The 26,565-nt window shown below is 40.5% G+C and overlaps 2 protein-coding genes across 5 annotated transcripts; one reads left to right on the top strand and one right to left on the bottom strand.

The window, feature by feature from the left end:
* Nucleotides 1–763: 763 nt before the first annotated feature.
* On the bottom strand, nt 764–6,873 carry AP-1sigma (AP-1 complex subunit sigma-2). Of its 2 annotated transcripts, none has more exons than XM_090101720.1 (5): nt 6,770–6,873; nt 6,348–6,526; nt 5,904–6,012; nt 5,443–5,580; nt 764–1,131 (listed from the first exon to the last, which is right to left on the bottom strand). In XM_090101720.1, exons 2-5 carry the CDS (start codon nt 6,524–6,526, stop codon nt 1,087–1,089), a joined length of 471 nt encoding a protein of 156 aa, XP_089957846.1. In that variant the 5' UTR covers nt 6,770–6,873; the 3' UTR covers nt 764–1,086. The 2 variants fall into 2 exon arrangements, with proteins under 2 accessions (XP_089957846.1, XP_089957848.1); XM_090101722.1 differs by lacking the exon at nt 764–1,131 and adding an exon at nt 1,980–2,689.
* Nucleotides 6,874–8,961: 2,088 nt separating this feature from the next.
* Nucleotides 8,962–25,985, top strand: LOC149908301 (F-box only protein 9). Of its 3 annotated transcripts, none has more exons than XR_016456712.1 (11): nt 8,962–9,110; nt 9,187–9,327; nt 9,815–9,946; nt 10,372–10,522; nt 10,952–11,100; nt 11,931–12,094; nt 12,684–12,878; nt 13,344–13,479; nt 13,783–13,899; nt 14,222–14,462; nt 25,806–25,985. XR_016456712.1 is itself a non-coding variant. In XM_090101719.1 (11 exons), exons 1-10 carry the CDS (start codon nt 9,108–9,110, stop codon nt 14,408–14,410), a joined length of 1,377 nt encoding a protein of 458 aa, XP_089957845.1. In that variant the 5' UTR covers nt 8,962–9,107; the 3' UTR covers nt 14,411–14,432; nt 25,806–25,985. The 3 variants fall into 3 exon arrangements, 1 of the variants encoding a protein (XP_089957845.1); XR_016456713.1 differs by having other exon boundaries at nt 14,222–14,492; XM_090101719.1 differs by having other exon boundaries at nt 14,222–14,432.
* The last annotated feature ends 580 nt before the right edge of the window (nt 25,986–26,565 follow it).

Genomic DNA, 26,565 nt, shown 5'->3' with positions numbered 1-26,565 from the left:
AATGCTTAATTTACATACGTCCAAGATTAAAACTTTATCAGTATCAATAATTTAAATGTATTACTAAATTTGTTAAAGTAATACTCGTTATGAATTTCATTTGATAAAAATAATCCATCAAAAGCGATTCTTAATTAACAGATAAGATTAAAAACTAACTGCGCAGTAAAAATTGTATAGAAACCATTTTTATACATTGTATGTCTGCATTATCTATATTTATAATAAATCTGTAGAGAGGCCAATTCTGTACATGAAATATATTTAAAAAAAAACTATGAAGGGGTGATAAGGGATCGCTACTGATGCCAAAAATGCAATCAGTAAAATTTTTGTCTGTCTGTCTGTCTGTCTGTCTGTATATTCGCTATAGAAACAGAAACTACACGACGGATTTTAACCAAATTTGGCACAATTATTCTTCATACTCCTGGGCAGGTTATAGTAAAAGAATCATGTAAATCGGTGTAGAAACACCAAAGTTATACATGAAATACGCAAGTAATCGCGCGTGAATACAGAATCATGCCATAAGGATTATTTTTGTGTATCAGTTGCCGCGTTCGACGCGCTTCGCGGCGGGAGCTATAAAAAGGCGGCGGGTCTGCACCCGTTTCGCGTTGTCACGGCATCACGTGTGAACGGCTGAACCGATTTCGATAATTCTTTTCTATTATATTCCTTGAAGTACGAGGATGGTTCTTATGTAGAGAAAACGTAAATATGTTCCACGGGCGAAGCCGGGGCGGACCTCTAGTAAAAATTATTTTATTACCTACATACAGACTTCTCATAAATCCCTTTCATATAATATGTAACATAACCGTGCCAAAAAAATAAAACCGTGCCTTTTAAACTTTAAGTACATTGAAATAAAAGAAACCAAACGCGTAACGCTACAACTTTGTGCTCAATAAAACATAACATAGCTACCAGAAATTAAGCCAATCACAAAGAGAATAAACACTAACATCTTAAATATAACCAATAATAGCAATAGATAAATGGATTTCTAACAAATTACTGCATGAGATAACCTAAAAGTTCTTTTCGCGCTGCGGCTGCTGTTGCGTAGTCTCCGTAGATTTATCCAAGCCCGTGATCCTCGAAGAAGCCCTGCGGAGTCTCCTCCTGGAACAAGTGTCATCACTGAGCCAGTGTCGCTCGTGGCCGTGTTAAACCGAGCCATCGCTTTTCGGCGGGAAACGCCGTTTCGTGTTCGATTTTTAAATACAATACAGATAATATATTATGACGTGGACCAGAAGGGATAAGTAATATTTATTGTAATAAAGCGTTATTGTGAATTACTAGCTTTCTAGAAGAGTCAAAATGTTGGTAATTAATTTCGTCATAAGGACTTACTTTATACATTTTATCAATGGTGTATTATAATACTAATTTATTATCTGTGATAAGTATACTGTATAGCGTCATAACCAAAGTCAACTTATAATTGAATCAGCTTCATAATCAATATGTAAGTACCTAACTTTTAATAAGGTCATTGACATGTCCGGAGTAGGTAGTTTTTTTCTATTATAATATTGTCCCACCCATATGATGATATTTAAATATTATTACACAATAAGTAACCAAGAAATTATAGATATGGGTACCTAGAATTAATAAATAATTTTCACTATTCTGAAGATTTGAGTGAGTTACAGGTATAAAATCACATCTCTAAAATATTGAGGGGATTGAGAAGAAGTGTACCTCCTTTATTGTGGAACTATTAACTATAGGTAGGTAAGTACTTTAAATAGAAATAAAAAGTCTTTAATTTTAATATGAACGTCGAAAAATTTAAAATACAAGTTAATATTTCATATTTTTTTATTATTTAATGAATAAGTATAAAAGATAGAAATACTATAATAATAGTATGTAAGTAGTTACATTACAATAGTATCAGGTAATTGGAATTTAGCACTACAGGCATACTTAACATTTTCTATATTGTAATACTCATAGAGAGAGAGAGATAGAGAGAAAATATAAATAAATATTAGTTAATGACTTTCTTAAAAATACAAATTAATTGTCATCAAATTATAAGAGTCAATTCATAAAAATTAAAAAGAAATACAATATGTATAGAAGAAAATATAAATTCGATGCATTACAATTTACATAACACAAATAGGTACTTCAAACTAAAACTAATAAAATAAAATCATCTTTAAAAATTAACGTTAAAAATAAATCTATGCGAATGTCAAACAAAACAATAAAACTAAAATTAAATAAACAGCTCTTCTAAACTGTCTTCTAGAGAATGGTCCGCTTTGGCTAAATAATACGTTATTGAATGTGATGTCTGGAATATTTTTATAGTCAAATGACTAAAAATGAATTGCTCACTACAAAAACTTCAGAGAGCTTTTGCACCAATTACACTTAAGAAGGGCAAACTTGCACGCTAACTTATACAAAATCGATACCATGTATCTGAATTCTAAACATTAAGACCCTTCTAGATTTTATCATACTTACGCATGTCCTTACAAAATGGTCACATTAACATTGTACCTATTTCAAACACAACCCGCACACTGTATTTCACATTTATTATTATTTTAGCGTCCTTAAACCATGAAGAGTTTCTCTAGCTGACTCCCTCAGGCGCGGAGGTCGGACCTCAGAGCAGACCGACTTCGCGGAGGGCATCGTCCACCGTCTCGTCCTATCAAATACCACCCAACCAGATTTTGCTTGTAAATCTATTTCGTATATTGCACATGTTTTTAGAGCAAATTTTTAAATGTTTTTAAGGATGGAATAGAAATTTAGTATTGTTAACTAGTACTCTAATATCAATGCCAGTGTTGAAATCTATATATGTATTTATAAAGAACATTGTAATTTTATTGAATCACTAATAAATTAATGTAGGCAATATCCCACACTTAAACATGCTTCCTTCACCACAAGTTAGTTAAATGCAATGCAATGCCCATTAATTGTATTAGCTTATAAATCTGAAGCGTGAGCTTTTAACATGTATGAAACTAATAGACCTATTATTTTAATAATTATTATTAAAAAAAAACCCAAAAGCTCATGCTCAGTTAGGGTTAGGAGCAGGATCATGCAAGAAAAGACGTTTAGTTCTCAACAATATATTTATGACAACCCATTACAATAAATGCAACATCCACGATTAATAGTTGGGTCATTGTTTTACCTTTACCAAGAGCCATGCATGATTATAAAAGCGAACGAATTAATGGATGTATAAAAGAAAATTTATGAAAATATATAAATAATAAACATACAGAAAGCAAGTTATCCCTTTAGGACATTTAACAGTTACGAAATATGGTATTAATACATCAAAGGTATAACAATGTCCACGATACAATACGATAAAACTAAGCTACACAAAATATACCAAGCGCTCGGCCATACACTAACAACTCGACGCTGAATCTTAACAATACTTTAAACATTATATAAATACAATCGATCTAAGACAGAAAGCTCTTCCAAATACATCCGAATACAATAATTAGTATATATAAGCTCGTTTATAACCTGAGTGTGTTAGAATACTATAAACCAAGAATATAATATATTGAAATGAATTAGAATGTAATAACTTAAAACTAACAATATGAGTTTATTAATAAAATTCTAGATAAATGACGAGTTCTACTATGTGTTATGTGGTATATGTATTGAAGTAGATAAAAGTATTATTGAATTATATTGCATTTCTAATATTATTAGCTAAGAAAAATGTACTTTCGTTTATTTCTACATAAGTGCAGACTACAATAGTCTGTGAACTGCTATGAGACTAGTTTTATTATTATTTTATTCGTATTGAAAGTCTATTATTATGATTTAAGCTGAATAAATAAGATGAAATAGATTCATGCAATTTTTTAATAAGCAATGACATCTTGTGTGGTGTAAGTTTTATATGTAAGATAATATTTTAAAGCCCAATGCATGCACGAGTTAAGCCAAAGCCTTTATATATAAACGCTTTTTTCCAATCATATTGAACAATGAACTTATGATAATTGGCGCTGAATGACAACATTCCATGTCTAAACGGGGTTTTGTTAACGATCAGATAAATGATTTTATGTTTTTATGGACTCAAATTGTATTGGAGTAACACCAGACTAAGACAAGGTTTAAGAACAATACAACATTTGTATCTGTACATGTTTTTCGTTGTTTGTAAATATTCGTGAACTAATTATTTGCCTATTCTGTATGGATGCATTGTTTTTAATTATTGAATGTACATATTATATTTTACTTGTATAGATATCAAGTAGTCTTGCTCTTATCCTGGTTTTATTCCAATAGAATCATTCTAAAACATGACCATAAACTTTGATGAAGCATAAACAATCACGATTTCCAAGGCATTTATCTGAGCATTAAAACTACAGACCTAAATTAAAAAAGCGTTTATAACCTTCACAGTTGAGTTAATATTCAGTGCCACAGTCCGTCGATTAAATCCTGACCACCATCGGAGCATGCATACACCACAGAAAATGGGGAAAAATTAGCCGAGTGCAGTGCAATAGAGAAACTAACTTTAGGGCTGCTTTTAATATTTTATAGTTGAAATTACTCTATGTGTTGTATTTACAGATTGTTTAAGTGAAGTCAGTTGTGTTATAAAACAACTTTCAGCTAGCATTTTAAAGAGTAGTTGAAGCCAAAGTGTTGTTTATTTACTGTTTTAGAGTGTTATGTGGACTATTCACTGTTGGGGCATCAAATTTCTTACATATTTTTGGAAAAACACATTACAGTGATACATTATAATATAAAACTCGTAAAGGCAGTGCTCCTACTATAATTAAACATCTACAAGGCACTACGGAGGCCACTCATCAATCACAATGGTCCACATTTTATAAATATCAATTTTATCCTAAAGCAAATTTAATTAACAACTCGCAGATACGTATTGACTAGAGATATGATCAGAAACATTAATGGATATACCAATTTTACATTATAGCCCTATTTGTTTATAATATTACTACTTAATCATTTATTTTTGTTCAAATTGATATGATTCACACCAAGATATGTTGTAAGTTTAAGAGAATTCTTTGAAATTGTATAATATAATATTTACTAGTTAACTAGTCTATAGAACTCAATTTTGGTACTCCATATTATTAAATATTGTTACCACTAATATTACAAATTAATACAAATATAAAACACTGGCTTATTAAAGACACTTTTGGTCCTACCATCTAAAGGGCAACCTATCTATACTTAATTGTAAATTTTAAAAATTTAAAAAACTTCATTTTGTTCACTTAATCAGGTTAAATGAAGTCTGAGCAAAATATACCAAACTAATATTAATATGAACATTGAATACAATAGAAGAGTCCGGAAAGGCAGCATAAAAAAGAGATATTAGACAAGTTCATTATCCTGACTACTGACCTCCTGGAGCAGATCCTGTGCAGCGATGGCCTTCAAGACGTTCTTCTTGCTCGTTTCCTGCAATTCACCGCCAAGTACCAACTCGTCCAGGATGAAGTACGCCTTTTCAAAGTTGAAAATTATATCTAGTTCGCAAACCTGAAAATTTTATAGAACATTCATTAGAAAAAAAAATATTTATATGTATTTAAGATTTACATATAAATCAGTGTAGTTAAACATTTAACCGATAATTTATTTCTCTTTTCTATATCCATATCTTTTTTATATTTTTATATTTATACAGGAAGTTCTTATCAAATCAAAGTTTTACATGTTTGAAGCAGAATGAGGAATATTTAATGTTGTTAAACTGTTGCATATAACTCATTAGTATATTATTAAGGGTGCTTGCACATTGTGAAGCCACATTTAAGGCTATAAGCCTTTTTAAGACATTAATGGTACTAAATATGACTTACACTGCCAAAATACTTGTCAAGTAGCTCAACGTATCTATGAATGAGCTCCAAAGTGAGCAGCTCATTGTCCTCTTGTTCCATAGCACAGCAGAAGTATAATGATGCATATCTGAAATTATAGGTTTGATCAGGTAAACATTATTTATTGTGTCTATTTTAGGTTCCATATTTACAACACTTAAAATAGTATATATTAATATTTTAGGCCTGGTCTCTCTGTTTTTATAATTTTTTAAATGATTCAGTTATTATGAAATTACCACTCAATAATTAAATAAAAGTTATTAATGATAAAGAGCACTATGTGGCTATGACTCATTAAAATATATTTTTACTAGTGAATATATTATTGTTTAATTGAACCATATTAAGTTGCATAAAATAATACGTTCTTAAAAACTAAATTAAAACAACAAATTTAAGATCATAACATGAGAGCCACACCTTTTGTAAACAACCTTAACATCCTTCCATTCCAAGAAGGAACACATCTTTGGCTTTCTGGCTAAAACAGTGGTAATCAATTCTCTGGTGATTTTCTTCTTCAGCTTGTCTGGATGAGCCACATACCATTTCTGTAGTCGTAATTTGCCTTGTCGGCTAAATAGAAGCATAAACTGCATCTGCAAACATTAAATAAGCAATTTGTCGTAAATGTTATTTAATGGCAAAGTAAAGTGATTATACGTTTAGTTATTTGAACATAAATATACTGAGAAATACAGTATTTATGATTAATTATCTCCAAAAACATGATTATTAACTTACCATTGTGGACAAGTAATAATTGTTTCAAAATTTATGGAAATGTTTATACAAACTTCTTTCAATTGGCTTTCATGTTATAAAAATGGATTCAAATTTACCGTAGATAGTTCTTGGAGTAATTTGGTGTTTTTGCTTGTTGCCTGTTGGCAATTTTACTTTGTAATTTCTTTTTTGACGACGGATGGACGATGGATCATTGGGCTGTGGGCAATAGACTAAAGATGTTTAGATGTGCTCAATTTGACGGATATCAAATGACAGCTGATGTTGTCAAATATAGATAATGTATATAGGAAAATGGTAACCACTTGTTTTTACTATTCTGTGGTAAACACAAATTATTAGAGCGAGCGCCCACGAGCAACTTTGTCTCCGCAACAATTTTGTCTCCGCAACTATTTTGTCTCTCCAGCCATGGGCTAGTATGAAAGTGCGCGTACGTAGCGACGCAACTCCCGGGAGACTTTTTTGTCCGCGGGTTCGGAGACAAGCCCGCGACGCAACTGTCGCCCTATCTATTGGTTTCAATGCAAGTGCGCGCACGGCGACAAAAATGTTGCCTGTCGGCGGCCGCCGGCCAGTTGCCGCGTACCGGCGTAGCGATAATACGTATTTATGTCAACGTATTTATTCTCGTACACAGTAGTTTTAACCGACTTCAAAAAAAAGGAGGAGGTTATCAATTCGGCCGGTATATTTTTTGTATGTATGTATACCAATTACTCCAAGGTTTCTGAACCGGTTTACGTGATTCTTTTTTTTTTTTGATGCGAAATGGTGTGGAATTGGTCCCATAAATTTTATTCGGATAAGCCCAGTAGTTTTTATTTTATGAGCATTTTTGTCTGGTCTCGATGACTTAATTGAAATGTAGCAAGTAACTTTGATTCATTTCCAGGTAACCGATTGAGCTGAAATTTTGTATACGCATGTAAATTGGATAACGATGAAACATTATTATGACATAGAGCTGATTTGATGATGGAGTCGGAAGGTGGTCATAGGAACTTAGTAATATATTGACTCAACTTTATCGAGTTTGGGCTCGTTTGATTCGTGTTGAAAAATACACTAAAAAGTATTATATAAAAACTAATTTACTTTTTACAATTACGATTACATATCTATACTAATATTATAAAGAGGAAAGGTTTGTAGGTATGTATGGTTTTCAGTTTTCACGCATAAACTACTGAACCGATTACAATGAAATTTAGCACACATATAGAGAGTAACTTGGATTAACACATAGGATAAGTTTTATCCCGGAAATCTCACGGGAATGGGAACTATGCGGGACAAGAGCACAGACCACAACCGTCTCTTCGAAAACCATGTTGATAAATGAAGAAAATTTTAAAGAAAAAGTTGCGTTGCTGTCGCTTTCGTGAGCGCATCGTTCAAAACTTTGCGAGGAGACAGCGACAGAGACAAAATAGTTGCCGGGCAACTAAGTTGCTCGTGGGCGCTCGCTCTTAATCTATTTTTCTTGCATAGCTGTTATAGTTGAGCCAATCATTTGACGTCTATCAATTTTATCTTCGAAGAGAGGTAACCTGCTTAAAAACATCGATTTAAGTGAATTAATCGATACTGACTTGAAACATTTGTCAATCGAACTTGAAACACATTTATTAATTTATGATGATTTTTATTCACAAGTAATCAATGCATTCGATTCTAGATGTCAGATTTCGATTTTTAGAGTAACGTCTCTGGTATTTAAAAAGAAAAAAAGTTTATTGACACAAAATTGTAGCGACGTCAGTTCTTTAATTCAGAAATTGTTTATTATGTTTAGAATGGTTTATCAGTAATATGAAATCTTAAAATTACTTGTATCGGTCATTATTATTATAAATATGTAATCGTATTTGAAAAAAAGTTAAGCAAATGTGCAGTTCTGACAAAACGAAATATCATGTTATTCTATGTCGTCGTCACTAGGTTACATTGTTGAATTTTGTTGAACTGTCAAATGTTGCCTATTAAAATGGCTCTACTATAGGCTGTTCTATTTTTATTTTCAGTTGAAAAAAATTCAAAAAGCGAAGATAGAAAAACCTGTTTTACGCCAAAAATGCGTCTCTAAGCCTTTATATATATGAATCTTACGAATAATGTATAGTAATTAAAATATTCTTGAACACTCCAGTAGTTGGGGCAACACGGGCAACAGTCTTTATTCTGGCTTTGATTGTTAATATAATCGTAATATCCTCTAAACCAATTTTTCCTGTTCTGTGGTTGGCAAATGTCAATTTTTGCGATCAATCTCAAAAGTCAAATCTGCAATAAACTGTCAAACGTCATAAAAATATTGCCTATCAATAAAAGTTTTAACAAAATTTTAATTACTTTTCCAAATAAAAAAGATAAACAGTTAATGAGCATCAATTTCGTTTTAAAAACTACGATTTGCACAGAACAAGTAAAATGGTATGACAATAAAACCATAGGTTACGTATGTTTATAAACAAGCACCAATGTTATATTTTGTTGCCTTATGTTACAGGCTTCTGCATCAGGCTCAGGAGCAGCCGGTTCAAGTGACTGTGAGGGAGAGGAGCAGGATGACTCTTCTTCTTCTTTTTCCAATGACTTGGCGGAAGTCAACAATAGCTTGAGACAAATCAGCATTGATAATAAAACTGAGGTATGTATGTTCACAAGGCTATAGAATATTAATGAGTTGATTTTGGCATATGGCGGTTATGTAATAATAATCTAATTTGTATGTTGTACATTAGGATAAAAATGATTCTATGTGTTATTTATTGTATGTACAATCAATTTTTTTTAAAACCGTTCAGCGCTTGTGCACTTATAAACCTCCAGACATTGAAATCTATTTCTACAATTTCATGAAATATAGAATGTCATTTGATCTTTTAAAGGGTCAAGAAAGACAAATAATATTAAGTAATATTATAATATTGGTATTTATAAAAAGTATTTGTATTTTTTTGTACTCACTTTTATAGGTTTGTGTTTACTTGAAATGCTATGGTAATAAGATAATGGTACACATTTCACTGGTTTTAATTATTATAAGTTTACTATTTGTGGAGTTGCCATTTGAAATAAAGAAGAAGAAGAAGAATATAACTATTTGTGTAATATAATTCCTAAAATGCTTTTAGAATAAACCTTATGAAGATGAGCTGTCTGCATTTAGACAACAGTGGCAGCGTGAGTTGGAAGGTACTCCATCTCCACAGAGAGAGGCAAAACAAGTACAAGTTGAGGATGTTCCACAAACTGACGAAGAGAAGGTAATTATGTATGGGATTATATTACAATACAATATTATTAAAAAAAAACATTGTTATCAGAGAAAGGCTCAAATGTGTGTGCAGTAAGCAAAAAAATATGTATTTGAATTAAAATTTCATACACATTAGTTGTTTATGATTTATTTATAGTGCTTTCAAAAATACATAATTAATTAAACCTTGTTTGTCTATGAATATCCATTTGACTTGTTTGTTAACAAAAAGTTTTCTTTCATTTGTATGTTTTAGACAAAGCGGGCGAAGCCGCGGGCGGAAAGCTAGTTATTTATATAGCCCTACTACAATTTTTAATAAAGATTTGAGTTATTAATTTGTGGTAGCTCTTCCATACTTGAAATTTTAAAATTGACTCAGTAAAAATATTTTATTTATTCCATAATCACAAATAATATATTTTCTTTCAGGCGAAAGACCTGTTCCTGCGTGGTGTGGAGATGGAGCGCGGTGGCAAGCTATATGAAGCTATACAGCACTATAAGCGAGCTATACAAATTCTGCCTGATGTGGAAAGCAGGCTTTATGATGGGAGTGACATGAGGATGGACACTCCTGTAGGTGTGTAAAATATGTCTTTTTATTTTGTTCTGACATTATTATTAGTCCATTGAAAAGTTACATTTGGGGTTGCATTTTTTAGAGGACTTAATTTTATTTTTTTGATGTGTAGGGGGGGTCAGTGTGAAGCTAAAACCAAGTTTGTGGGGTCGCCACTTTTGTCCGACAGCCGTGGCACGTGGGGTTTCGTAAAGACCCCACAAACTTGGTTTTAGCTTCACACCGAACCCCGCCCATTTGAGGTGTTCTGAAGGTTTGCACCAGGAGATGCAAGAGACTCCAACTTCAGACCTTGGCGCCCCCCAGAATTTGTCACCCTGGGCCAAATTCTGGGGGGCGCCAAGGGGGCGATCCCTCTCGCCTCACCCTAACGCCGGCACTGCATGTAATTTATTTATTTATTTAATAACATAATTATCTTAATCGTAGAGGAATCTGAAACTGAAGAAATATGCAACAATAATGAGGAGGACAGTGATGATGACGATGACGCAGTGGAGGGAGAGGATCTCCATGCTCGGCTGCAGCGAATTGTGGCAAAGAAAGGGTATTTGTGTCAGCCGCAATTTCCTACTAAGGTAAGGACTTTTGTTAATGCAATGCGAAGATTTTCTGGTAATATATCGTAAGTACTCTATTTTGTTAATTTGATTGCGATGGTTTAACATTTTTACTTTTTTGCGTAAATTTATAATTTTTGTTGGTCATTAATGATTTTTGTTTGTATGCCCATCTTCTGTTGCGTTTTGTTGTTGAAGCTTTGACTCTAATTTTAATGTAAATAAGGGCCGTTTTTACATTGCTTGGTTAAAACTTATCCGTCCAATAAAATATTACACGATAATATTAAAATGTCACGTAAACTGTCAAATACGAGCAATTAGAATACGTTTTGAAAATGGTAGTTTTATACATTATTCGACGAATAAGTTTTAACCAAGGATTGAAAAATCAGCCCTAAGATGTGCAAAAAATACTGCTTAATTTTTTTACTAATTGCCAACATGTATATACCTTGCGCAAAAGAGATACATATGTATACCAATGGATGTAACATTTTAAGATTGACTAGCTGTTACCCGATCTAACCCGCATTGCTCCGCTCCTGTTGGTCTTAGCGTGATGATATATAGCGTATAGCCTTCCTCGATAAATGGGCTATCTAACACCGAAATAATTTTTCAAATCGAACCAGTAGTTCCTGAGATTAGCGCGTTCAAACAAACAAACAAAGTCTTCAGCTTTATAATATTAGTATATATTGGTCAGTTTGAAGAAGTTAAAACTTCTGTGACATAGAACAACGCAAACTCAAACACAAACCACTCAACCACTTTTCTTTGTTTACAAAGAAATTTTATAAATTTTATTTTAATTAATTTTATGTGTATTTGGTATCGATATACAGGGTGGTCACATCTCCTGGCTACCATACGAAGTAGTGCAGCTAATACTGCGGTGGGTGGTAAGCGCAGATCTAGACGCAGGCTCACTGGAGCGCGTGTCGGGCGTGTGCCGCGGGCTGTACGTGTGTGCGCGCGAGCAGGACGTGTGGCGGGCTGTGTGCGTGCGGTGAGTGATACAGGGTGTTATCAATAAAAAAAAAAAAATTGCAAAAAAAGTGTTTTTTCGCAACAAGGGCTGCAGTTATGTTTGTTCGTTTGTCGGAAGTAAAATAAAGTGCATTTTACGAATTTACTCCTCTGTTATTTTCATTCAAATTTCAATGTTTGTTCGTTTGTCGGAAGTAAAATAAAATGAATTTAAGGAATTTATTCTCCTGTTATTTTCATTCAAATTTCGACAACAATTTATGTGAAGATAAGTGTCTTTTGAAATGCAACTCACGATCTTCTTGAGCTGGTTTAAAATGTAATATTATATAGTAATATATAATGTGTAAAGTTGTTTCAAGTTTGGATCGAACCAACATCATCACATCAAATCACAAAATAAAGCATGAAGCTTTATTTTTTACTAGCTGCGCCCCGCGGTTCCACCTGCGGCATAGAATGCGGCACCCCGCGTACCCACGGGTTCCCAAACTGGCGGCAAATATTCATAGACCGACCCCGTTTGAACATACTATAATAATAAAACCTCATCATCATCTTATCAACCCTTTCTTCACTCCAACATAAAAAAAAACAAAAAATTCCAGTACTTGGGGCATAGAATGCGGCACCCCGCGTACCCACGGGTTCCCAAACTGGAGACAAATGTTCATAGACCGGCCCCGTCTCAACCTGAACGGGTGCTACATCAGCAAGACGACGTATCTTCGACATGGGGAGAACAGCTTCCAGGACCAGTTCTACCGGCCCTGGTACCTGGTGGACTATTATCGGTACCTGAGGTGAGATTTGGACGAATAACTAATATTTGGGTTTATGTAAGAGCACTAAACAAAAGAGTTTTGGTGGTTACTTTGAACAAAAATGAAAATATATAATCAGCAAAAAAAAGTGGAATAAATATGTAGTGCAGTTAAGTAGGATATATGTGCAATTCATTTGTTTTAAATAGAAATATTTAAAAAAATATTGAAAAATGACCATTTATCTGTCATTGGTTAAAATATGGCACTGTATCTTCAATATGAATTTAATGTATACAGAAAAGATTCCTGGCTAGCTTTTCTATCCTACAAATTGTATTTGCATTGTGAGATAAGTTCCCTCTTGGATCAGGATAAAAAAATAAAAACATGAACATTAAAAAGTTCTGCACCGGTGGAGCTGAGTGAAGCAGCTAGTATAATAAAATAATCTATTCATAAAATATTACGAATTAAACAAAAATCTCATATTTAATATTTCAGGTTTTTCCCAGAAGGCCTAGTGCTATCCTGGACTACAGCAGACGAGCCAGCCCAGTGTGTAGGACACCTAAAGTACAGAACCCCAAAGCATTCGCTGGGCATCGTCGCGGGGCATTATAGGCTCGTGGGTGATAAGGTAGCAAAATAAATTGATTTATATTTTATGGAGCTGTTATTTCAGGGGTCTTAATAGGGATAAAGGTAGGCCAGATGTTATTCCAAGCTGTTATCAAATTTCCATCATTTAATTACGGTTTTTTCTTTCTTTTTAAATATTACCAAAACGTGATTTATTCATAATTAAATTAAACTCCAACATTTTCCAGCGAACTCATGTTTTTTTTAACTACCCCCAAATATTTAAGATTTTTCCATATCTTTATTCATACATTCAGAACCTTATTCTTTTATTTTTAGTAAATTCAAAGCAATGTTCCAGGTGGTGGTAGTTATAAAGAAGACAAACAGCGGTAAGAAAGTGAATCAGCCAAATTATTCGAGGTTCAAGTCACGACGGAAGGAGGCACCTGATGTGCACGAACAGATATTTCATATGGTAACATTATTGGTTTAACTTTTTTATATTTTGACGGTTGCTGGGATTGTTTGTATGTTTGCCCATTTCAAGATCTTAATCAATTTGTGTATGTATACAAATGAAACAAAAAAATTACAAATTGAAAATGTTTATTGTCTCCAAAACTATACACAACAATAATTGACATTTAACATTAACATTATTTCAAATATGATTATTATTCTCATAAAACATGTACATCCTGTGCCTTGGCCACTTATAACACGCACAGGCAAAAAAAAAACAATGTTTACTTTTTTAAGCGTTCTCGTTCGAAATTTAAAATAGTTCCCATGTGTAGGAGTTCGAGTTGCGCAGCGCGCGGTCCCGTCGCAACGCGGTGCTGTCGTGGCTGCACTACGCGGTGCGAGCGCGGGCGCAGTGGAGCACGCTGGAGCTGGCGGCCGGCAAGTTCCCGCCGCTGTGCTTCAGCCGCGTGCGCAACTACACCGCCGAGAGCGACGCGCCGCTGTGCTCGCGCGCCTGCTGACTGTGCTGTACTACGTTGTGCAGTGAGTGTGGCCGCTGCGCTACGTTCTACAGTGAGTGTGGCCGCTGCGCTACGTTCTACAGTGAGTGTGGCCGCTGCGCTACGTTCTACAGTGAGTGTGGCCGCTGTGCTACGTTCTACAGTGAGTGTGGCCGCCGCGCTACGTTCTACAGTCAGTGTGGCTGCTTTACTTCGTTTTACAGTGAGTATGGCGGCTGCACTACGTTCTTCAGTGAGTGTGGCCGCTGCGCTACATTCTACAGTGAGTGTGACTGCTGCTCTACGTTCTACAGTGAGTGTGGCCGCTGCTCTACGTTCTACAGTGAGTGTGGCTGCTTAACTTCGTTCTACAGTGAGTTTGGCCGCTGCTCTACGTTCTACAGTAAGTGTGGCTGTTTTACTTGGTTCTACAGTGAGTGTGGCCGCTGCGCTACATTCTACAGTGAGCGTGACCGCTGCTCTACGTTCTACAGTGAGTGTGGCTGCTTTACTTCGTTCTACATTGAGTTTGGCCGCTGCTCTACGTTCTACAGTGAGTGTGGCTGCTTAACTTCGTTCTACAGTGAGTTTGGCCGCTGCTCTACGTTCTACAGTAAGTGTGGCTGTTTTACTTGGTTCTACAGTGAGTGTGGCCGCTGCGCTACATTCTACAGTGAGCGTGACCGCTGCTCTACGTTCTACAGTGAGTGTGGCTGCTTTACTTCGTTCTACATTGAGTTTGGCCGCTGCTCTACGTTCTACAGTGAGTGTGGCCGCTGCTCTACGTTCTACAGTGAGTGTGGCTGCTTTTCTTCGTTTTACAGTGAGTATGGCGGCTGCACTACGTGCTACAGTGAGTGTGGCCCCTGTAGTTTGTTCTACAGTGAGTGTGGCAGCTGGACTACGTTCAACAGTGAGTGTGGCCGCTGTAGAATGTTCTACAGTGAGTGTGGCCGCTGCGCTACGTTTTACAGTGAGTGTGGCTGCTTTACTTCGTTGTACAGTGAGTATGGCTGCTGCTAGGCTATTCTGTAAAAAACGTGCCCGAACTCGCATCTCACCTGAGTGAGTCGACTCACTTCACTTTCGAACGTTTGAGTTTTTGGTTTCGCATTCTGTAAACATCCGCTCGGCAGAGGCGAAGCGAAGTGAGTCTCACTTCGAAACTCACTTGCCGAGTGAAGGGATCTTATAGATTTGAATTTATCGACATTGTAATTATCTTTAAAATGCGGCAATTTAACACATTTTGAAGACATAATAACACTTTAGTATTGTACCGTGGGTGGAATTAAACTAAAATTGCAATTTAACACTATAAATATAATAAATTCTTTAAAATCAAAATAATTATAGCGTCACTGAAAAAAAAGAACGATTGTCTGTGGTTCGTTTGAAGTTTGTTTATTTCTCAAGTGGTTTTTTGTACCTAATTTTAAAGTGTTTCGTGTTGCATTCTTTCTAAAAGTTTTGTTGGAGTTTTAGTTAATGTTTGAGTTTGGCTTTATTAAGTTGTTGGGTAATTGGTGTTAAACGTGTTGCATAAATTATTTAAAGGAGAAAACTGCAAAAATAACAAGTATGAGGCGAGTAATGTGATTCTTGTATTTAATTAAAATATTATCATATACAACAAGCTTATTGAAATAATATTTAACTTAAAATATTAAACATATAGCTCCTCGGAAAGGTCGTCTCATCCCTCCCGTGCCCAAGTAGAGTATAAAACTTTAATGTCTTCCATCACTTGAGAAACTATTTCTTCCGATAAGCGGTAGCATTCAACAAAATTTTTATTTCGATTAATAATTTGCATTTCCCGAATGCTGGTACTTTGCCGGCGACTTTCTATTATATCCACAGCATTAGCTTCTCGTATTATAACTTAATATAAACTAATATAAAATAACGCGCCATTTTAGTAAAAAAATATATAAAATTTGTATCAAATTTGTTCCACAACCGCTAACTCACTCACGATTCACGAACTCGGCAACTAATAGGCGAGTGAATTGCTGACAGGTGAATTCGTATTTGTAATCACTCGAACTCGACGTTCGAGGTGTAAAATTACCTTACAGAATGCCGAATTCATGCTATAAACGTCAAAAGAACTTACTTAGCACAGTTCGCCTCGTTGCCGCTCTCGACGATGTGGCGCCACTAGTACTGTCGAGTTTTACAGAATACGAAATCGAAAACTCACCGCGGATTCCGCGTTCGAGTTTTTATAATAACCTTACAGAATAGCACTGCTGCTCTACGTTCTACAGTGAGTGTGGCTTCTGCACTTCATTCTACAGTGAGTGTGGCCGCTGCTCTACGTTCTTCAGTGAGTGTGGCCGCTGCTCTACGTTCTACGTAAGTGTGGCCACTAATCTACGTTCTACAGTGAGTGTGGCCGTTGCGCTACGTTATACAGTGAGTGTGGCCGCCGCGCTACGTTCTACAGTCAGTGTGGCTGCTTTACTTCGTCCTACAGTGAGTGTGGCTTCTGCACTACGTTCTACAGTCAGTGTGGCCGCTGCTCTACGTTCTACAGTGAGTGTGGCAGCTGCTCTACGTTCTACAGTAAGTGTGGCCACTAATCTACGTTCAACAGTGAGTGTGGCCGTTGTGCTACGTTATACAGTGAGTGTGGCCGCCGCGCTACGTTCTACAGTCAGTGTGGCTGCTTTACTTCGTTTTACAGTGAGTTTGGCCGCTGCACTACGTTCTACAGTAAGTGTGGCTGTTTTACTTGGTTCTACAGTGAGTGTGGCCGCTGCGCTACGTTCTGCAGTGAGTGTGGCCGCTGCCCTTCGTTCTACAGTGAGTGTGGCAGCTGCTCTACGTTTTACAGTGAGTGAAGCGGCTGCAATACGTTCTAAAGTGAGTGTGGCCGCTGCGCTGTGTTCTACAGTGAGTGTGGCTTCTGCTCTACGTTCTACAGTGAGTTTGGCCGCTGCACTACGTTCTACAGTAAGTGTGGCCGCTTCTCTACGTTCTACAGTGAGTGTGGCTGCTGCACTACGTTCTACAGTGAGTGTGGCCGCTGCTCTACGTTCTACAGTGAGTGTGGCTGCTGCGCTACGTTCTCCAGTGAGTGTGGCCGCTGCTTTACGTTCTAAAGTGAGTATGGCTGCTAGACTTCGTTCTACGGTGAGTTTGGTCCCTGCACTACGTTCTACAGTAAGTGTGGCTTCTGCATAACGATCTAAAGTGAGTGTGGCCGCTGCTCTACGTTCTACAGTGAGTGTGGCTGCTTTTCTTCGTTTTACAGTGAGTGTGGCCGCTGCGCTACGTTCTACAGTGAGTGTGGCCGCTGCTCTACGTTCTACAGTGAGTGTGGCTGCTGCGCTACGTTCTCCAGTGAGTGTGGCCGCTGCTTTACGTTCTAAAGTGAGTATGGCTGCTAGACTTCGTTCTACAGTGAGTTTGGTCCCTGCACTACGTTCTACAGTAAGTGTGGCCGCTTCTATACGTTCTACAGTGATTGTGGCCGCTGCGCTACGTTCTAGAGTGAGTGTGGCCGCTGCCCTACGATCCACAGTGAGTGTGGCGGCTGCACTACGTTCTACAGTGAGTGTGGCCGCTGCACTACGTTTTACAGTGAGTGTGGCCGCTGCGCTACGTTCTGCAGTGAGTGTGGCCGCTGCTCTACGTTCTTAAGTGAGTATGGCTGCTTTTCTTCGTTCTACAGTGAGTGTTGCCGCTGCGCTACGTTCTAGAGTGAGTGTGGCCGCTGCGCTGTGTTCTACAGTGAGTGTGGCTGCTGCTCTACGTTCTACAGCAAGTGTGACCGCTGCTCTACGTTCTACAGTGAGTGTGGCCGCTGCTCTACGTTCTACAGTGAGTTTGGCTGCTTATCTTCGTTTTACAGTGAGTATGGCGGCTGCACTACGTGCTACAGTGAGTGTGGCCGCTGCCCTTCGTTCTACAGTGAGTGTGGCAGCTGCTCTACGTTTTACAGTGAGTGAAGCGGCTGCAATACGTTCTAAAGTGAGTGTGGCCGCTGCGCTACGTTCTACAGTGAGTGTGGCTGCTGCTCTACGTTCTACAGTAAGTGTGACCGCTGCTCTACGTTCTACAGTGAGTGTGGCTTCTGCACTACGTTCTACAGTGAGTGTGGCCGCTGCTCTACGTTCTACAGTGAGTGTGGCCGCTGCTCTACGTTCTACAGTGAGTGTGGCTGCTTTTCTTCGTTTTACAGTGAGTATGGCGGCTGCACTACGTGCTACAGTGAGTGTGGCCGCTGCGCTACGTTCTGCAGTGAGTGTGGCCGCTGCCCTACGTTCTACAGTGAGTGTGGCCGCTGCTCTACGTTCTTAAGTCTGTGTGGCTGCTGTGCTACGTTCTGCAGTGAGTGTGGCCGCTGCTTTACGTTCTACAGTAAGTGTGGCCGCTTCTATACGTTCTTCAGTGAGTGTGGCCGCTGTTGTTTGTTCTTCAGTGAGTGTGGCCGCTGCTCTACGTTCTAGAGTGAGTGTGGCCGCTGCTCTACGTTCTAAAGTGAGTATGGCTGCTTGACTTCGTTCTACAGTGAGTTTGGCCGCTGCACTACGTTCTACAGTGAGTGTGGCCGCTGGTCTTCGTTCTACAGTGAGTTTGGCCGCTTTTCTTCGTTTTACAGTGAGTATGGCGGCTGCACTACGTGCTACAGTGAGTGTGGCCGCTGCGCTACGTTCTGCAGTGAGTGTGGCCGCTGCTCTACGTTTTACAGTGAGTGAAGCGGCTGCAATACGTTCTAAAGTGAGTGTGGCCGCTGCGCTACGTTCTACAGTGAGTGTGGCCGCTGCGCTACGTTTTATAGTGAGTGTGGCTGCTTTACTTCGTTGTACAGTGACTTTGGCCGCTGCACTACGTTCTACAGTGAGTGTGGCCGCTGCTCTACGTTCTACAGTGAGTGTGGCTTCTGCGCTACGTTCTACAGTGAGTGTGGCCGCTGCTCTACGTTCTACAGTTAGTGTGGCCGCTGCTCTACGTTCTACAGTGAGTGTGGCTGCTTGTCTTCGTTTTACAGTGAGTATGGCGGCTGCACTACGTGCTACAGTGAGTGTGGCCGCTGCGCTACGTTCTGAAGTGAGTGTGGCTGCTGCACTACGTTCTACAGTGAGTATGGCCGCTGCGCTACGTTCTACAGTGAGTGTGGCCGCTGCTCTACGTTCTACAGTGAGTGTGGCTGCTACGCTACGTTCTCCAGTGAGTGTGGCTGCTTAACTTCGTTCTACAGTGAGTTTGGCTGCTGCTCTATGTTCTACAGTAAGTGGGGCTGTTTTACTTGGTTCTACAGTGAGTGTGGCCTCTGCGCTACGTTTTACAGTGAGTATTGCCCCTGTAGTTTGTTCTACAGTGATTGTGGCCGCTGTAGAATGTTCTACAGTGAGTGTGGCCGCTGCGCTACGTTTTATAGTGAGTGTGGCTGCTTTACTTCGTTGTACAGTGAGTATGGCTGCTGCTCTACGTTCTACAGTGAGTGTGGCTTCTGCACTTCGTTCTACAGTGAGTGTGGCCGCTGTTGTTTGTTCTTCAGTGAGTGTGGCTGCTGCTCTACGGTCTAGAGTGAGTGTGGCCGCTGCTCTACGTTCTTAAGTGAGTATGGCTGCTTGACTTCGTTCTACAGTGAGTTTGGCCGCTGCACTACGTTCTACAGTGAGTATGGCGGCTGCAATACGTTCTACAGTGAGTGTGGCCGCTGCGCTACGTTCTGCAGTGAGTGTGGCCGCTGCCCTACGTTCTACAGTGAGTGTGGCCGCTGCTCTACGTTCTTAAGTGAGTGTGGCTGCTGTGCTACGTTCTGCAGTGAGTGTGGCCGCTGCTCTACGTTCTACAGTAAGTGTGGCCGCTTCTATACGTTCTACAGTGAGTGTGGCCGCTGCGCTACGTTCTACAGTGAGTGTGGCTGCTGCTCTACGTTCTACAGTGAGTGTGGCTGCTGCTCTACGTTCTACTGTAAGTGTGACCGCTGCTCTACGTTCTACAGTGAGTGTGGCCGCTGCTCTACGTTCTACAGTGAGTGTGGCCGCTGCTCTACGTTCTACAGTGAGTGTGGCTGCTTTTCTTCGTTTTACAGTGAGTATGGCGGCTGCACTACGTGCTACAGTGAGTGTGGCCGCTGCGCTACGTTCTGCAGTGAGTGTGGCCGCTGCTCTACGTTTTACAGTGAGTGAAGCGGCTGCAATACGTTCTAAAGTGAGTGTGGCCGCTGCGCTACGTTCTACAGTGAGTGTGGCCGCTGCGCTACGTTTTATAGTGAGTGTGGCTGCTTTACTTCGTTGTACAGTGACTTTGGCCGCTGCACTACGTTCTACAGTGAGTGTGGCCGCTGCACTACGTTCTACAGTGAGTGTGGCCGCTGCTCTACGTTTTACAGTGAGTGAAGCGGCTGCAATACGTTCTAAAGTGAGTGTGGCCGCTGCGCTACGTTCTACAGTGAGTGTGGCCGCTGCTCTACGTTCTACAGTAAGTGTGACCGCTGCTCTACGTTCTACAGTGAGTGTGGCTTCTGCGCTACGTTCTACAGTGAGTGTGGCCGCTGCTCTACGTTCTACAGTTAGTGTGGCCGCTGCTCTACGTTCTACAGTGAGTGTGGCTGCTTGTCTTCGTTTTACAGTGAGTATGGCGGCTGCACTACGTGCTACAGTGAGTGTGGCCGCTGCGCTACGTTCTGAAGTGAGTGTGGCTGCTGCACTACGTTCTACAGTGAGTATGGCCGCTGCGCTACGTTCTACAGTGAGTGTGGCCGCTGCTCTACGTTCTACAGTGAGTGTGGCTGCTGCGCTACGTTCTCCACTGAGTGTGGCTGCTTTACTTCGTTCTACAGTGAGTTTGGCCGCTGCACTACGTTCTACAGTAAGTGTGGCTGTTTTACTTGGTTCTAAAGTGAGTGTGGCCGCTGCGCTACATTCTACAGTGAGCGTGGCCGCTGCTTTACGTTCTACAGTGAGTGTGGCTGCTTTACTTCGTTTTACAGTGAGTTTGGCCGCTGCATTACGTTCTATAGTAAGTGTGGCTGTTTTACTTGGTTCTACAATGAGTGTGGCCGCTGCGCTACATTCTAAAGTGAGTGTGGCCGCTGCACTACGTTCTACAGTGAGTGTGACCGCTGCTCTACGTTCTACAGTGAGTGTGGCCGCTGCTCTACGTTCTACAGTGAGTGTGGCTGCTTAACTTCGTTCTACAGTGAGTTTGGCTGCTGCTCTACGTTCTACAGTGAGTGTGGCCACTGCACTACGTTCTACAGTGAGTGTGACCGCTGCTCTACGTTCTACAGTGAGTGTGGCCGCTGCTCTACGTTCTACAGTGAGTGTGGCTGCTTAACTTCGTTCTACAGTGAGTTTGGCTGCTGCTCTACGTTCTACAGTGAGTGTGGCTGCTTAACTTCGTTCTACAGTGAGTTTGGCTGCTGCTCTATGTTCTACAGTAAGTGGGGCTGTTTTACTTGGTTCTACAGTGAGTGTGGCCTCTGCGCTACGTTTTACAGTGAGTATTGCCCCTGTAGTTTGTTCTACAGTGATTGTGGCCGCTGTAGAATGTTCTACAGTGAGTGTGGCCGCTGCGCTACGTTTTATAGTGAGTGTGGCTGCTTTACTTCGTTGTACAGTGAGTATGGCTGCTGCTCTACGTTCTACAGTGAGTGTGGCTTCTGCACTTCGTTCTACAGTGAGTGTGGCCGCTGCTCTACGTTCCTCAGTGAGTGTGGCCGCTGTTGTTTGTTCTTCAGTGAGTGTGGCTGCTGCTCTACGGTCTAGAGTGAGTGTGGCCGCTGCTCTACGTTCTTAAGTGAGTATGGCTGCTTGACTTCGTTCTACAGTGAGTTTGGCCGCTGCACTTCGTTCTACAGTGAGTATGGCGGCTGCAATACGTTCTACAGTGAGTGTGGCCGCTGCGCTACGTTCTGCAGTGAGTGTGGCCGCTGCCCTTCGTTCTACAGTGAGTGTGGCCGCTGCTCTACGTTCTTAAGTGAGTGTGGCTGCTGTGCTACGTTCTGCAGTGAGTGTGGCCGCTGCTCTACGTTCTACAGTAAGTGTGGCCGCTTCTATACGTTCTACAGTGAGTGTGGCCGCTGCACTACGTTCTACAGTGAGTGTGGCCGCTGCGCTACGTTCTATAGTGAGTGTGGCCGCTGCTCTACGTTCTACAGTGAGTGTGGCTGCTGCGCTACGTTCTCCAGTGAGTGTGGCTGCTTTACTTGGTTCTACAGTGAGTGTGGCCGCTGCGCTACGTTCTACAGTGAGTGTGGCTGCTTAACTTCGTTCTACAGTGAGTTTTGCTGCTGCTCTACGTTCTACAGTGAGTGTGGCTGCTTAACTTCGTTCTACAGTGAGTTTGGCTGCTGCTCTATGTTCTACAGTAAGTGTGGCTGTTTTACTTGGTTCTACAGTGAGTGTGGCCGCTGCGCTACGTTTTACAGTGAGTGTGGCCCCTGTAGTTTGTTCTACAGTGAGTGTGGCAGCTGGACTACGTTCAACAGTGAGTGTGGCCGCTGTAGAATGTTCTACAGTGAGTGTGGCCGCTGCGCTACGTTTTACAGTGAGTGTGGCTGCTTTACTTCGTTGTACAGTGAGTATGGCTGCTGCTCTACGTTCTACAGTGAGTGTGGCTTCTGCACTTCGTTCTACAGTGAGTGTGGCCGCTGCTCTACGTTCTACAGTGAGTGTGGCCGCTGCTCTACATTCTACGTAAGTGTGGCCACTTATATACGTTCTACAGTGAGTGTGGCCGTTGCGCTACGTTATACAGTGAGTGTGGCAGCCGCGCTACGTTCTACAGTCACTGTGGCTGCTTTTCTTTCTTTTACAGTGAGTATGGCGGCTGCACTACTTTCTTCAGTGAGTGTGGCCGCTGCGCTACATTCTACAGTAAGTGTGACCGCTGCTCTACGTTCTACAGTAAGTGTGACCGCTGCTCTACGTTCTACAGTGAGTGTGGCTTCTGCACTACGTTCTACAGTGAGTGTGGCCGCTGCTCTACGTTCTACAGTGAGTGTTGCCGCTGCTCTACGTTCTACAGTGAGTGTGGCTGCTTTTCTTCGTTTTACAGTGAGTTTGGCCGCTGCACTACGTTCTACAGTAAGTGTGGCCGCTTCTCTACGTTCTAAAGTGAGTATGGCTGCTAGACTTCGTTCTACAGTGAGTTTGGTCCCTGCACTACGTTCTACAGTGAGTGTGGCTGCTGCGCTACGTTCTCCAGTGAGTGTGCTCGCTGCTTTACGTTCTAAAGTGAGTATGGCTGCTAGACTTCGTTCTACAGTGAGTTTGGTCCCTGCACTACGTTCTTCAGTAAGTGTGGCCGCTGCGCTACGTTCTACAGTGAGTGTGGCCGCTGCTCTACGTTCTACAGTAAGTGTGACCGCTGCTCTACGTTCTACAGTGAGTGTGGCTGCTGCTCTACGTTCTACAGTGAGTGTGGCTGCTTTTCTTCGTTTTACAGTGAGTATGGCGGATGCACTACGTGCTACAGTGAGTGTGGCCGTTGCGCTACGTTCTGCAGTGAGTGTGGCCGCTGCCCTACGTTCTACAGTGAGTGTGGCCGCTGCTCTACGTTCTTAAGTCAGTGTGGCTGCTGTGCTACGTTCTGCAGTGAGTGTTGCCGCTGCTTTACGTTCTACAGTAAGTGCGGCCGCTTCTATACGTTCTACAGAGAGTGTGGCCGCTGCGCTACGTTCTTCAGTGAGTGTGGCCGCTGTTGTTTGTTCTTCAGTGAGTGTGGCCGCTGCTCTACGTTCTAGAGTGAGTGTGGCCGCTGCTCTACGTTCTAAAGTGAGTGTGGCCGCTTCTCTACGTTATAAAGTGAGTATGGCTGCTAGACTTCGTTCTACAGTGAGTTTGGTCCCTGCACTACGTTCTACAGTGAGTGTGGCCGCTGCTCTACGTTCTACAGTGAGTTTGGCCGCTGCACTACGTTCTACAGTAAGTGTGGCCGCTTCTCTACGTTCTTAAGTGAGTATGGCTGCTTGACTTCGTTCTACAGTGAGTTTGGCCGCTGCACTACGTTCTACAGTAAGTGTGGCCGCTTCTCTACGTTCTAAAGTGAGTATGGCTGCTAGACTTCGTTCTACAGTGAGTTTGGTCCCTGCACTACGTTCTACAGTGAGTGTGGCTGCTGCGCTACGTTCTCCAGTGAGTGTGCTCGCTGCTTTACGTTCTAAAGTGAGTATGGCTGCTAGACTTCGTTCTACAGTGAGTTTGGTCCCTGCACTACGTTCTTCAGTGAGTTTGGCCGCTTTTCTTCGTTTTACAGTGAGTATGGCGGCTATACTACGTGCTACAGTGAGTGTGGCCGCTGCGCTACGTTCTGCAGTGAGTATGGCTGCTAGACTTCGTTCTACAGTGAGTTTGGTCCCTGAACTACGTTCTACAGTAAGTGTGGCCGCTTCTATACGTTCTACAGTGAGTGTGGCCGCTGCGCTACGTTCTGCAGTGAGTGTGGCGGCTGCACTACGTTCTACAGTGAGTTTGGCCGCTGCACTACGTTCTACAGTGAGTGTGGCCGCTTCTCTACGTTCTACAGTGAGTGTGGCTGCTGCACTTCGTTCTACAGTGAGTGTGGCCGCTGCGCTACGTTCTACAGTGAGTGTGGCCGCTGCTCTACGTTCTACGGTGAGTGTGGCTGCTGCGCTACGTTCTCCAGTGAGTGTGGCCGCTGCTTTACGTTCTAAAGTGAGTATGGCTGCTAGACTTCGTTCTACAGTGAGTTTGGTCCCTGCACTACGTTCTACAGTAAGTGTGGCCGCTTCTTTACGTTCTACAGTGATTGTGGCCGCTGCGCTACGTTCTACAGTGAGTGTGGCCGCTGCTCTACGTTCTAAAGTGAGTATGGCTACTTGACTTCGTTCTTCAGTGAGTTTGGCCGCTGCACTACGTTCTACAGTAAGTGTGTCCGCTTCTATACGTTCTACAGTGAGTGTGGCCGCTGTTGTTTGTTCTACAGTGAGTGTGGCCGCTGCTCTACGTTCTAGAGTGAGTGTGGCCGCTGCTCTACGTTCTACAGTGAGTGTGGCTGCTTATCTTCGTTTTACAGTGAGTATGGTGGCTGCACTACGTGCTACAGTGAGTGTGGCCGCTGCGCTACGTTCTGCAGTGAGTGTGGCCGCTGCCCTTCGTTCTGCAGTGAGTGTGGCCGCTGCTCTACGTTCTACAATGAGTGTGGCCGCTGCTCTCGGTTTTACAGTGAGTGTGGCTGCTGCGCTACGTTCTAAAGTGAGTGTGGCTGCTGCGCTACGTTCTGCAGTGAGTGTGGCCGCTGTAGTTTGTTCTATAGTGAGTGTGGTTACCCTACTTCTTAAATCTAATGGTTTATTCGCTCTTGCAGTATCAATTACACCAATGTTAATTAAAAGATAATATTTAATCGATTTCCATAAGTTATTTCCTAATTTTTATGGAAATTTCTATTATTTTAACAAGTAAATAATTTGATTTTCTTTCTATTACAGATTACGCTTTTCTACCTGCAGCACCCGTGCGAATTCCTTTATGGTTGTTATTTATAATTTAAGTATATTTGCAATATTGTTTTGTAAAAGAAATGCTATTTTTGTGATGTGTAAATAATATAATATAGATATGCCAGTGCAAAATAAATTTGGAAATAAAAAATAATGTTGCACAAAATATATTGTTGTTTTATTTTACATTTATTTAAATGTCTCTACAATACCTATAGCCTCCAATTTCATAATTCCGAATTTATAGCATATTAAAATACTTCATAAGAAATAACATTTTGTTGATTGAATATCATAAATTTTTTAAGCCATAAAAAATTTCTAAATGTTTTATTTTTAAAGTTTATTTCTTTTATTACATCGTCTCAAACTGTTTGGTCTGTGTATCGCATGTCGCGACATGCGCTACACAAAGCAGTGTTCGGAACCGTTCGAACAGTTTCACTTTTACCCATAGAGATAGTATGTACTACTAGAGGGGTTATTCCAAACAAAAACATTACGCGCGGCCGATGTGGTGGGGTACGTGTGGAACGAGCGGGGCGTGGCTTCAAGTTCAAAGATTAAGCAATGCGTGCAGATGCGACACATTGTGCAATCTGTTTACTCGGTACTATCTGGTGGTACTGATACTAGGGAATTAATAAAACGAGGATTTTATATTAAACTATGTATTTTAATTTCCTTTAAATAATATCATTTTAGTAAGCTTTTGTCGTTTTGTGTAGTAATCAATAGTTTTATCAGT

This window comes from Colias eurytheme, chromosome 5 (genome assembly GCF_061535395.1).
Source record: "Colias eurytheme isolate Ceu_HAF_F1 chromosome 5, ilColEury1 Martin Lab GWU primary, whole genome shotgun sequence".
NCBI lineage: Eukaryota > Metazoa > Arthropoda > Insecta > Lepidoptera > Pieridae > Colias > Colias eurytheme.
Note: the sequence above shows the minus strand (reverse complement) of the source record. Positions and strands in the feature narration are given on the sequence as shown.